The sequence below is a fragment of the Macrosteles quadrilineatus genome, unplaced genomic scaffold, assembly GCF_028750875.1.
Source record: "Macrosteles quadrilineatus isolate MER2022 unplaced genomic scaffold, UCM_ALF_1.0 Scaffold_3__2_contigs__length_128488019, whole genome shotgun sequence".
NCBI classification, from domain to species: domain Eukaryota; kingdom Metazoa; phylum Arthropoda; class Insecta; order Hemiptera; family Cicadellidae; genus Macrosteles; species Macrosteles quadrilineatus.
The window spans coordinates 120971040-120984722 of NW_026542596.1; the positions used below are offsets into that span (position 1 = coordinate 120971040).

The 13683-nt window shown below is 35.9% G+C and overlaps 2 protein-coding genes across 2 annotated transcripts; one reads left to right on the forward strand and one right to left on the reverse strand.

Moving 5' to 3' along the window:
- Window positions 1-799: 799 nt before the first annotated feature.
- On the reverse strand, window positions 800-5417 carry LOC128989507 (zinc finger protein 597-like). The gene is made up of 5 exons (XM_054411403.1): window positions 5268-5417; window positions 4230-4348; window positions 3445-3589; window positions 1338-1553; window positions 800-874 (listed from the first exon to the last, which is right to left on the reverse strand). Exons 1-5 carry the CDS (start codon window positions 5415-5417, stop codon window positions 800-802), a joined length of 705 nt encoding a protein of 234 aa, XP_054267378.1.
- Window positions 5418-9082: 3665 nt separating this feature from the next.
- LOC128990957 (uncharacterized) lies at window positions 9083-12715 on the forward strand. Its single transcript, XM_054413632.1, has 4 exons — window positions 9083-9263; window positions 10604-10693; window positions 11075-11186; window positions 11717-12715. The coding sequence occupies exons 1-4, from the start codon at window positions 9141-9143 to the stop codon at window positions 12457-12459; spliced, it is 1068 nt and encodes a 355-aa protein (XP_054269607.1). The 5' UTR covers window positions 9083-9140; the 3' UTR covers window positions 12460-12715.
- The last annotated feature ends 968 nt before the right edge of the window (window positions 12716-13683 follow it).

Sequence of the window (13683 nt, forward strand, 5' to 3'; positions counted from 1 at the left end):
ATATAACAATACGTTTGGCAACATTACGGAAAATCAGCTTTCAATGCATCAGAAGTAGAGATGCTGTGTAATATATTATTAAATTTAAATAATTTGTAAGCTCAAATAATTGAAATAAACTTAGCGAGTACATTTGTAAAGAGCAACTACCCTATGAACTTTAACGTCAACGTTAACGTCATCCTAATTGTCAGTTTAATAATATTTTGAATAGTAAATGATCACTTTAAAAGGAAAAACACATGTAGTACTCATACAAATTATACAATAATGTTAATATTCTCCTGTTTAATTATTGTTAAACTGTTGCTACATAAATTATTTGTTTTAAATTTAGTTTGCGCTTATGAACAACAAAATATCCACGTATTGACAATTACGTTAATATTTAAGTCAAATTGGCGATTTTCTCTTTCGTCTACAGTATGTTTAAATTGTAAAAATTCCGATTTATCTTTTTTAATTAAAATAGAAATAAATAAATAGTATATACATTTTTTTAATTACAGTTAGAAACATTTGAAAAGTAATATCATTTTTTAGGTTAGGCCATTTATTTAAAGTTTAAATTTACATTGACTGTAGCCTACATTTTTGGTTGAAATTGAACATTTATTTGATGAAGCAATAATGAATGTTTGTTTATGTCGGCAAAATAAAAAATAGTGATAATTTGCAAAATGAACATTCTTTCTACATAGTAAACAAAGTAATCATGAATTTTCACAGAGGTGATAAACATTTAATGAAAACAGATGATTTCACAGTAGTTGGATGTTTGTTTATCCGAAGTTAATTATTACTGGGACGGAGAGAACTTTGTACAGACATCAGTTTTGAGGTGAAGCTGCAGCGCGTCCTTTCTTTTAAAACACTGTAAAAAGTATACATACTCCATTAGACACATATACAAAACACATATCCAACCAATAATATACTGTCACAGAGGAGATGAGTGTTTCTTAACCAAGTTCAGATTCTAATTACAGTACAGAAAGTCCAGTTACACATACAGTTATCATAACAATCCATTTGATGAAGATTTTATATTTTTTTGTAATGTTTTTATTCAGCACACTGGTCCCAAAGTTATAGTGCATATTTTAAATCACAAAATGTTCTTGCAAATATAAAGAGATCTTCGTTAATATAAGCAATAAGTGCGATTGAGCTTTCCCTGTATAGATCCTAGTTAGTGTGCAACTGCTTGTTGTAGTAGTAATAAATACCCACATTATTCTCGTAAATATTCTTACTAGTCACGGATTAAAGGAAGAACAACTTGTTTAAGGAAAAGTTCAAAAAGGTATTGCTACTGAAGTGAAACAAACACTTACTTTGCTGCAGAACGGACACGGGAATTTGTTGGTTGTCGAGTGGGCAAATTCCTGGTGCCTCCTAAGCGTGAAGCCATTGGTAAAGTTTCTTTTGCACTCGTTACAAAAGAAATTGCTCTTTTTCTTCTCCTCCTTCTTTGTCCTACAGGATTTCTCCCTGTGAATCTTCAAATAGGTCTTGTTGCAAAAGGTCTTTGAGCAATCCGGACACTGAAGCTACAAGAAAAATGATACAATCTGTTAAAATTTCAATGTTATCGTTGTTGATATTGAGAAAAGAAAACACATTAGTAAGATAAAATATAACATATTGTTTACTCCTAGTTTAGTAATTAAATTATTGGACGTCAATTTTTGTAGGTTTTTACGTGTGTAACTCTCGTATATATTTATTTTATTATTGAAACTGCATTTTTGTGACTTCCATTCTCATAAAGGTGTTGTTCAACTTCTCATTTTGTAGACCTTTATTTTTATATGTCCTACAGGGTTTGTTTTGTTTGGCAATCGATCGGGCGTATACGCGACGCAACGCGCGACGGAAAACTGCGCCGCCATACTGCACCGCCTGTACTGCACCGCCATACTGCACCACCATACTGCACCGCCATACTGCACCACCATTCTGCACCGCCATACTGCACCGCCATACTGCACCGCCATACTGCACCGCCTGTACTGCACCGCATGTACTGCACCGCCATACTGCACCACCATACCGCACCGCCATACTGCACCGCCATACTGCACCGCCATACCGCACCGCCATACTGCACCACCATACTGCACCACCATACTGCACCACCATTCTGCACCACCATTCTGCACCGCCATACTGCACCGCCATACTGCACCGCCATACTGCACCGCCTGTACTGCACCGCATGTACTGCACCGCCATACTGCACCGCCATACTGCACCACCATACCGCACCGCCATACTGCACCGCCATACTGCACCGCCATACTGCACCACCATACTGCACCGCATGTACTGCACCGCATGTACTGCACCGCCATACTGCACCGCCATACTGCACCACCATACTGCACCGCCTGTACTGCACCGCATGTACTGCACCGCCATACTGCACCACCATACTGCACCACCATACTGCACCACCATTCTGCACCACCATTCTGCACCGCCATACTGCACCGCCATACTGCACCGCCATACTGCACCGCCATACTGCACCGCCTGTACTGCACCGCATGTACTGCTCCGCCATACCGCACCGCCATACTGCACCGCCATACTGCACCGCCATACTGCACCACCATACTGCACCGCCATACTGCACCGCCATACTGCACCACCATACTGCACCGCCACACTGCACCGCCATACTGCACCGCCATACTGCACCGCCATGTTTTTTTTACGGTTCCGTGTAAGTTGAGACGAGGACGAGAGCATGTATGTCGTACCAGTTCTTGTCTAGCCCAAACATCCTGTAAATTACACCTGTCTGGTATCCCAAAACTCTACTATACACCATTAAAATGTAGGCGGTTTTAGATGATGCTGTCCTCTCCAATTGATCTTACATTTAAATCAAATGTTTAACAGCAAAAGCTGAGGTTTAGCAAAACGTCAATCAGCTGAAATATACATTATATTATTAAGGAAAAAGAGGGGAACTTTCCTCATACCACCTAAACTTCTTGAACGGACTATATATATATGTATATATAATTTTGTGAATTATCGTTCGTTGACAACACATACTGTTAATGCTACAACTGAAGTACAAAGAATGGGACATACGTATGAAAAAGTTATTAAATCCCCGATTGATGAAACACTCACAACTTTGGTTATCGTTTTATTATATTTTGCACATTGTCTAAAATTTTGCTATAAATGTATTACTAAGATATAGTTAGCAGTGTAGTTGTTCGTTTGTGTGAGGACACTATTTAAAATGAAATAAATAAAAAGCACGATTAAAAAATTACCAAATCTATAACAGAGTTCAAAGTTGAACCGTTTAATTTAGTTAATCTGTCAAATTCGAGTGACTTTATTTCGTAGACGTATTTCTGATTACATCAACTATCAAGTCAAATAACTAAATTTTGTCAGAAGGTTTATTTAGCTCACCTCGATTGAAGGGTCCGGTACCTCGTACACCGGTATCTCATACACCTCCTCGTTTGTTTCTGTCATCTGCTTGAATCGCTTGAATGAAGCCCCTTCGGGAATAACTTGAATCGAGCAGGCGTTTAGTCCAATCAGAATTTGTTTCCTGAAAACTCACACATTATCAGTTATGATACAGTGTAACAATGAAAACACTTACGGCTAAATGTCGTCAGCTGGCCATCGTTAGCTATTTGACATTTAAAATCAGAACGGAAAGAACTTTTTATACAGGGTGATTTTACTTTACATTATTATTTCCCCAACACCGATTTTACGGATTCGTTAAGTTGGCTGCATCCAAACTGATCTGAGGTCAGAGGGTAGCTTTGGAACACCCAAACTGATCCTGAGATAGATGGGAAATACTGATCAATTCTGATGTTACAAGAAACCCTATTATCTATCTGCCAGACCCCCGGATTAGTTTGGATGTACCAAAACTACCCTCTGACCGTGGATTAGTTTGGACGCAACCAACTTTAATTTATTCAATCAATGAAGTTCAGTGGTGAGTGAATTAATCTTTTCAAGAACTGCAGTTAACGCATAAAATGTAGTAAATACATTCATTGGTATCCATTAAATCTGATTGAAACTTAACTTAATCTGATTGAGACTTAATGGATATCGCGTTCATATCTTGTGGACTATGCTCTTGATGACTTAGCATTTCAAAATTAACACTCAATCTCAATTCAAATTGATAGAATTATTTAGAATAAATATTGCAAATCTTTACTCACCAGTTATTTTTTGCGGAGGTTCCGAAATGCTTTCTTATGTATTGTTCCGGGTATCTTTTGATTACAGGAGCGGGTGTTTTCTCTGTTGTAAGCTTGTCTTTGGACGTCGCAGCCATTTCCTTGAACATGAAATTTGGTTCTTAAAGGGAAATAACAAATGACCAGTTCTTGTTTTTATTTTAACAAGGCCGAGTGTTTTCCAAAAATATTATCTAGCAGAATAGAATATTATCTAACAGAACAGAATATCTAACAGAATTATATATCCCTTGGAGATTTTTTAAAACAACGATATATCGTTTCACAGCATCCAAAATATTATCTAAGAGAATGAGTTGTTCGCCACATTACAATGTTTTAATATACTTTCCATTCTTGACTTTAGTCCGAAAAATAGCTGGTTGTCACCTGCTCAATCAAACGTACTGCTTCCATTACGTACTGTACTGGACTTAAATGTTTATTACGTATATTAGGTATATTATTTGATATTAGATACTACGTTTCTAGTCCTGAAAATATGTGTTTACCGTACAAGTGTGGTCGTTCCCGTACGAGACAAAGTTGAGAGTAAAACGGTATAGTGTGGTGTAATAAGTTTTTACCAAACACCAGCTGATTATAAATGGCAACAGGTCAACTAATCAATAAACGAAAACATAACCTCTCTTAGAAGTTATAAGTAGTAATGCTAAGTCAGTGGGAATATATTACGGAATGGAACAGTTTTATTTCTTTTATTTCTAGGCTAGTTGGAATAGCATTGCGAAAAATATCGTACTTCACTTGTCCAAAATGTGTTTACCGGAATCAACTTCGTCTAGTGCAGGAACGACCACATTCTGCCGGTAAACACATATTTTCCGTCCTAGTAACGTAATATAGCCCAACTATTACTAATTGGTTTTTGTTACCTTTCCTTAGTCACAACCACCCACGTGATCCCAAACAAGGTTACCAAGTGGGATTAGACAAGTTAAAACGTCCACTTGTGTTTAAATGTCACATTTATTTATAATGTAACATTGATACACGTACCTCACTATCCTCAATGTCCAAAGACCAATCATCTAAATAGACTTGATCGGTCATGGTGCGAGTAGTTTGGGTAGCTTGAGAGGTCCTTCCTCTATTACTGCTACCCTCTATGTCCGTAGACCAATCATCTAAATAGACCTGTTTCTCCATGGTGCGTGGAAGTACGAGAGATCGTTACTCTAAGACTGCTCGAAACAGACTGATGATGCTTGCCTGTGCGACCCCGTATTTATAGGTTCAGCAGATATCTCACCCTGATTTTGGGCTCTGGTTTCAAATTATGGTGCATCCCTATCCCGCCCATGTATTTCCCCCACACCTTTTGTTTTGGCGTGGACTTTGAAACAAGGTGAGGCCACCTTATTTTTGTGGTTAGGCTTGTAATTCATGGTGGTCTCACCTTAGCACAGAGTCCACGCCTAACCCTACGTAAAGAAGAAATATGTGGGTAATTACAATTACAAATCTCACATCACATTGATCGAAAATGGATACATCTACTCGAAAGTTTTTACGAAACATACCTTCTTCATATGTCTGAAGAAGGTAAAAACCATATGTCCATTGTTTACAAAAACCCGTATTAAACAACCTAATCGCTGAAAATTTGAGAAATACCCCAATTATTAGGACATTATTACTCATGATAGAATTGTGAGATTGAGTTTACTTAACAATATCATAATGTTTTACTACTTTGTTTCGCGAAAAGAAAATGTACCGCCTTTGTTACTGTAATATGACCAATTTCAATTGGGGATATGAACCTAAGCTACATAACACAATTTTCCTACAAATCTAAATATTCCATTTTTTATATTGACAAAATATAGGCTTTCTTTCCCGAATTCTTTTGGCTCTTCTTCCCGATCGATTTTAATGAATTAGGTTTAAAATTTGAGATATGCCCGCACAGATTTTACATCAAGCATCGGGATATATTTATCTACAGTCCCACTCGGCTAAACGAAATTTGTACACTATGTATTTCTTATGGGAGTTAAATTTGGTTTTTCTTTTCCGAGTTCGTTTGGCCATAGATTAAACATAATCCCTTGTTTAATCTATGGTTTGGCTCTTCAACCCAACCGATTTTTATGGTTGAGGTCTCCAATTGAAGTTGTGCACGCAAATTCCACATGAAGCATCGGCATATATTTATCTACTACTGTATATTACTCGACCAAAAAACGTAAATTTGATTTTTTCGAATTCTTAGTTCAATTTAACATGTATTTCACCAGTTATAATTACATAATCCTATATATTTTGGTCTAATAACCTTCAGTAAAATACCGGATTTCATTTAAAATATTATTTATTCAAATCGGACGAGTTTCAAGATAAGTCAAGGTGAACAACCAACATAAACATTATTTTTATAAGGGTTTTCTATGATTAAAAACCAATCGCTCCAGTATTGTTTATGTTTTTTTATATTTTTGGACCGAAAATAATCAGTAAATGATAGGCTTTGATTTGAGCTATTGATCGTTTTAATCAGTTCAAGATACTGTATTACTCAATCAAAAAAAATTGAATACTTCTTGGGTATGAAATTTATTTCAACGCTGTGGAGCAGCACGGGTCCTCTAGTACTATAATATTATCTATGAATCCCTCTTAAACACTGACTCATAAGCATTTCATACTTACACACCAACCCCGTACGAATAACGGGTACTCTGCTAGTTAGTAATATTTGTGTTGCTGTCATGCTAGCTTTGTTTATGAAAAATAGTGTAAGATACTAATTTCAGTGAGATTGCACAGCTCCACACACAAGTATTCTCAATATTATGAATACACTTGATCGTTCCTGACCTTATATTGTCCAACTTTAGTAATCGCACCAGTTGTATTTTAGGTCTTCTGAAATTCTTTGCTTAGGTTTTGGCGTCACCTGATGACTATCATAAAGAAGAATGTCACGAAATTCTTATTCCCATTCAGTCTGCCGACAGTACAGATTTTCAGAAACATATTTCGCTGGCAAGTTTCTCCGATTGTGTTTTGGGGTAAAAACAGGGTTGTAAATCTTCAGTGCTAAAGGGGGAAGGCGTTCAAAAGCAGGCCTGTGGCTAGCGGTTTTGAAATCTAGTAGAGATATGTAGGGGCTGGCGTTTCCTGGTATTGTGGAACGCACTAATCGGATTAAGTCATTGTCCTAGTTTCAACGCCTGTACCTGGACCAAGCAAACATTGAGCCCCACAACGGATCACAAGACAGGACCACTTCTTGGTGGTTTTGGTGGTTTCAAGTATTACTTTGGCAAAATATATTGTTGGTGAATTATATTTTGTTTCTGGGAAGTTACCCTTTAGTTTTCATGCGATAGTATTTATATGTTGCATCACTAGCTTTGCAGCATCATGAAACGGTTGTTGTCACCCGCTATTTTACGTAAAACCCTTTCTGCCAATGTGCTTTGTCTTAAATATATTACCGGTTTCATATTGTGTATTTATTCGTGACGATGTGTAGGTATCTATCAATGACTCCTCTTGCAGCCAAACAAAAATATAAACTCTTTTTTACCTTTCGCCTTCCGTATTTTTGAATGTGTGTATATTGAATACACCTGTGCCTTATTTTGAGTGTAACATCCAATCTTTTGATATCACTACTCACATATCGTCTGTTTGTGCAAAGAGGCCAAATCAATGTGGTAGAAGTACGCCACAGGTTGAGCCAATCGTCCATGTATAGAAACATTGCTGCTACTTGAAACACAAACACTCCTGCTAACTTATTGCCTCTCTTTCCTTCTGAACAAAACTACTTCAGACATCATTCTTCTCCCGTCCCCCTCCCCCCATCACATGTTTTATGGTGTTCTAGATTCAGTAAAATATATTTAAAAAGTACACTTAAGTAAGATTGCACTTTGCAGTTCATTATGACTTTATAAATTCTGTATGTTTTACAATTTTCATTGACTTTAATTATCTATGGACACTTTAACTTACAGTTTGCATACTAAAACGAATTGCAGTTTATTTATTCAACATTATTTTTGGTGGGGAGAAGGTACTGATTCAATAGTTATTTGTGTAACTAGTGTGCGTAGTGGCACTTTGCTGCACACGAGGCGGCCGTGTGGAAAGTTTCTCGAATGCAGCAAAGGCAATTTGCACTTGTGTTACACATTATATTTTTCAAACAGTTATCATAAAACATAGTCTTTCAAACACTAAACAAGGTTAGGTTAAATCCAAGCGTTGAATAAAATGGGAAACACTGTAACAACTGATCGTTGTCGTTGTGTTGCCAACTTACTTTCAAGCGAACACACGTGTATACGTGTCTAATAAAAGCACGCTGTTTTCTGTTGTTTGGTTGGAACACTGGAGTGCGGCGAAAAAGATAGTGCGACAAAAGTAAAAAGAGTGCGGTAAAAGTAAGTAAATGTAGCAATTAGCAACTGTCTGTACTATAATCAGTGCAATGAAGCCCACTTTCTCAGGTGATGGCAGGGGAAAAACTGTTATTAACTTTATTAACACACCTTTTGTCAATAAAGTGGAAATCGTCAATAATATACCGATATTTTGGTTTTGTGCATATTTTCACTGTTTGTGCTCCTGGAATGATGTTGTAAATATGAAAAAAAACGGCTGAAATGAATGATAACGGAAATCAGAGATTCTACGCAATTAATAATTGTATCATCCTCTTTTTACCATAGACTGGTTCTAGATACTCATACAAAGTACTGTACATACAAAGCAGCCTACAAAGTACTGTTCCTATCTTTTAAAACATATGTGAAAACAAACATCAAAACAAAATATTGACATGTTTATTCAAAAAAGTGTCAATGTATACTCATTTAGTTTGAAACATGAGTGCACTTTATATGTGCATTACTAATGACCTCAATTTGCAAATGTATAACATGTTGTTGTGTTAAGTGGGCTCAGTTTTGTCGATGCGTATTTCACTATTATTTTTTCAACTTGTTCGGATTTGCTTTCTTCAGTTGCTGCTGTTATGCAAGTATTCATTATCTTACTACTCAGTTTAAACGTACAATTCGATAAATAAAGCACGCCTGATGCGATTGGTAATTTGTACAAGCTTGAGTGATTCATGATTCATTATTTGTAAATTGAGTAAATTTAATCCTTAGGCTACCATAGGTGTATTCTATAGAATACGGATTTTTTCGATTCCAAATTATATTAATTAAATCATAGGCTTATTTGAGTATATTAAAAATTGGAATAAACAATGACATGTCTTCATTTGTACATATTTTAAAACAATTTCATTAACATAAGTAAATGTAAGGCCTACCTTACGATCCAATTTATTTCATAGTGGAGACCTAGGTTTCTACGTCGAAACGTTATCGTCAGTCCTTTGTCTCATAGGTTAGCTAAGGCTTTTGTTTGCCATTTTTTCCTTGAAACATTGTCGATTTAGTATAATTTGTAACATTGAACACATATGAATATTTCAAAGACATAAATGAAAACAACTTAGATACATGGCCATGATCTTCTTAATCAATCCTCCATTTATTTAATTAAATTTTACTTCAATAAATTTTACAATAAACTAAATGAAGTGGGTGGTTTCATTGTCAATATCTAATTTCTAAGTGGTATGTCCAAAGTTAAATATTGATCAATGCAATACAAGATACACCAAAGTCTCAAATCTGGCAATCATTGGACCATGATATGGTGTGCTTTTAATACTCACTATTAAAAGACATATTCTCATGATTTAATTGGCTTGGGATAATGCGTAGTTTTATATTTTGGTACAGTATGATAGACCCTATTAGGAGTTGAAGATCTGAACAAAATTATCGCAATTTAAGAGAGTTTACTGGTCACAAAATTAAGTTGAAACACAGCATGTGATATTTGTCACTTTTGGAACGTTGCCAGCTCACACTTAAATTTCTTAAGTTCCAAAAGGGACTAATGTTAAGGGTTAAAGGAACGTGTTTTAACAGAATCGTTTGGTATACAAGAAATATTATAGTTACCGTACACTTTTTGCAGTATAACTCTTGGTAATCTTTTTTCTCTTTTAATAGTGTTTTAAATTATTCATACGCTTGCTAAGCAGGATTTATCTCTGAAGCTAGGTGAAGCTGAGGCGGAACTCGGAGTGCGGAGTCCGCTCTCCTCTTGTATTTGGTAATTTAGTGGTACTTTTTTCCTAGAAGCGAAGCAGACCTTCACTATAATCACTTAAACCAAAATTTTCCCCCCTGTTGGTTGATAGATATGCTCACAGACACTCAAAATATAATTTAGATATTTTAACTAGAATACTTTAAAAAAGTAAATTTTTATTTTTCTATTTGTTCTTGCAGCTGCTCGGGATGGCTGCCATGCTTCTCATCCTCTACTTGTATTACTCCACCGTTTATCCCGGAGCTTCACTACCAGACACTTTACCTGTGGTGAGTGTTGAGGAATTATTTTCACCTGGTTTAATAACTGATATGCGGTTGGTAGCGTTGTTAGATCACCCCTAACATTAAAGCCGAAAATGTTTATTCGTGCTCCTTATGTCATAAGATGAATGCTATTTTCAAATAATAAGTCAAAATGATAAAAGTGTTCCTATAAACATTCACCTAGCGGAATGTAGAGGGGGGAATTGCGCCATATCAGGGGTATTAGTGCCTCTGCACGCTGGTGCTCTACGAATTAATTTGTACTATTAGGTAATATCACTTAAATAACATATTATTCATATCAAAATTCTTTAAAACCATGCAAGACAAATCGTTTATCATCCTTCTAGCCTCACGCTTCACGTTGGTCTTTCTTTGTTTCAGTACGATTATGGACAAGATTATTCAATGTATAAACGGGAAGCTGAATATCCAACGGAAGGATACAATGGCAACGTTGAGGGTGAAGAATACTATGGTGAAGCCAAACTACTTGGTAAGAACAATTCGTCTATAAAAAGTAAAACCTCAACAACAAGACCGGAATAAAACGTGATCCTTGATATCAAGTATCAATTATATATATATTCATGTTTTTATATGAACTTTAAATAAATATATATTGCAAACCTCGATAAGATACCAACCTTTATAACAAGTCTTATTTCTTGATCCCCATGAGAGTGTTATTATCAAGGTTCTTCACTGTAAAAGTGTTTTATTCTTTGCAACCTTTAGAAATGTGCAACGTTTGAAATTGAGTTATATTGATTTTTTGATAGAACGTTTAAGCCCAAACAACGGCTACATGGTAGCACAAAGAACAAATACAGTAATAAAGATTGTAACTACAATATATTGAAGTATGGTAATGAGTATAATTGTATATTGGCATGAATTTAATCAAATGATATTGTTTATAGGCATCTACATTAAATACCGTCACATCATAAATTAAAAGCCCCGCAGTATATTCTTGTCATGTTATATTATCAACGATCTTTAATAAATTTATCTCTTTTATAGACAATTATGAAATTGCAAGAAACAAAAGAGAAAACAAGACAACACCACTTCCACTGACGTCTACCTCTACTACTGACTCTAAAACTGTCAACACAACAATATTAAACAACACTACTAAAACTACACTGAACGTAACCGACTCACAGAAAGAGAACACTACTCAAAAAGTCGCAGTAGATCAAGAACCAAAAGAGGAAGAGCTGGACTTCAAACTGTCCAACAGCTTTGTAGACTACATACAAGCGGAAGCGGAACGAAACAACATGAAAGCCTCTCTAGGTCTGTGTAGAAGAGTGCAGAACATCTCTACTCCACAGTTAAACCTCACTTTGTTCCCTGTGGAGCAAGCCCAGGAGATCATTTCTTGCATCAACGACATTCTGAAGAAACAAACCAAGAAACATCTCTGCATCGAGTTGAATCCTGAGATGACTGCGTTCTTAGAGTGGCTCATTCTGACTGGGGAGTCTAAAGAGAGGAGAAAACAGATAAAGATCAAGTCTTACCACGATGACTTCCTCTTTCCGTCTACTTGTGGGAGTATGCAGTACTTGGAGGTGCTTTCTCGTCCACCCATGGCTCCTCCTGATCATGTTTCTCCTGGTCCTGGAGGTCCTCCACCTGCTGCATATAGTGTAGCAGGTGGAGGAAAACCACCAACTGAGGAAATTCTTACTACTTGTGGAACAGTACTGGCGTCTGGAAAATCTGACGCTAAAACTAAGAAAACTGACAAAAGCTAAAATCTTGGCTGTTAACTATTTAATTGTTTCTAGCTGCAGGAGTATATTGATCGGTTATGTGGAGTTGTAGGTAAAACTAAAACCTTCTATATTTAAAAATTGTTTCGTAATGGTAGATTACCCGTGTATACTAATTGCAGAGTACATAATAGAAGGCAACAAAATGTCATGTATCCGATGTCCATTATCCATTGAGAAAATAGTGACCTATTTAAAAATAATGAATAAGTTTGAGAAATGTGCAGTTACAATTAACAGTTACCATTAAACATTATTTATGTTGGCCTTTTGTTTATTATAGTTGATACCGTGTCACTAGAGTACTTTCCATTCCATGGTGATATAAATGTACCAAAACAGCCAAAACAACCTACCCATTGCATTTTAAGGGAATGTTTTTGTTTGGTATGTTCAATGGCTCAACGAAACGGCACACGGAAGATTTCTCAGGTGCCGTTTGACGTCACTAACTGTAGACGTCACTTTGAGGAAACACCAATACCGCAACGATACGGATTTGAGCCATCGTCCTCGGTGGTGCAGTGGATAGCGTTGTGAGCTGATAATCCGAATATTCCGGGTTCGAATCCCGTCGGCGGCACCAACTTGTTTTCAACAATTTTTTCATATCAGCAAGTTTGGTTGGTTTGGTTAGGTTATGACAGTTTAATTTTATAATTAAAAAAATATAAAATTGAATTTTAGGCAATTATAATTTTATTTTATGAACAAAACTATTTTTTAGATTAGTAAACCTTTATTTGATTTTTCCATTATCAGCACGTTTGGTTAGTTTGGTTAGGTTATGACAGTTTAATTTAATAATAGGAAATTATAAAATTGTCTGTTTCTTCAGACGCAGCAGTTAATGACGTCAAACGGCACCTGAGAAATCTTCCGTGTCCCCACCGATGGCTCAATAACTATTAACAATTCAAAATTGAAACAGTTGTTTTTATTTGAGGATAAAACACAATCAGTTTCATGTAGTGGTACATAACTAATTATTTCCTTTTACTATATTTTATCATCAGCTTATTGGTTTATTGATATTTTGCAATATTTTTATTCAAAATTGAAACAGTTGTTTTTATTTGAGGATAAAACACAATCAGTTTCATGTAGTGGTACATAACTAATTATTTCCTTTTACTATATTTTATCATCAGCTTATTGGTTTATTGATATTTTGCAATATTTTTATGTTTTGTCTGGTGTTTTTAC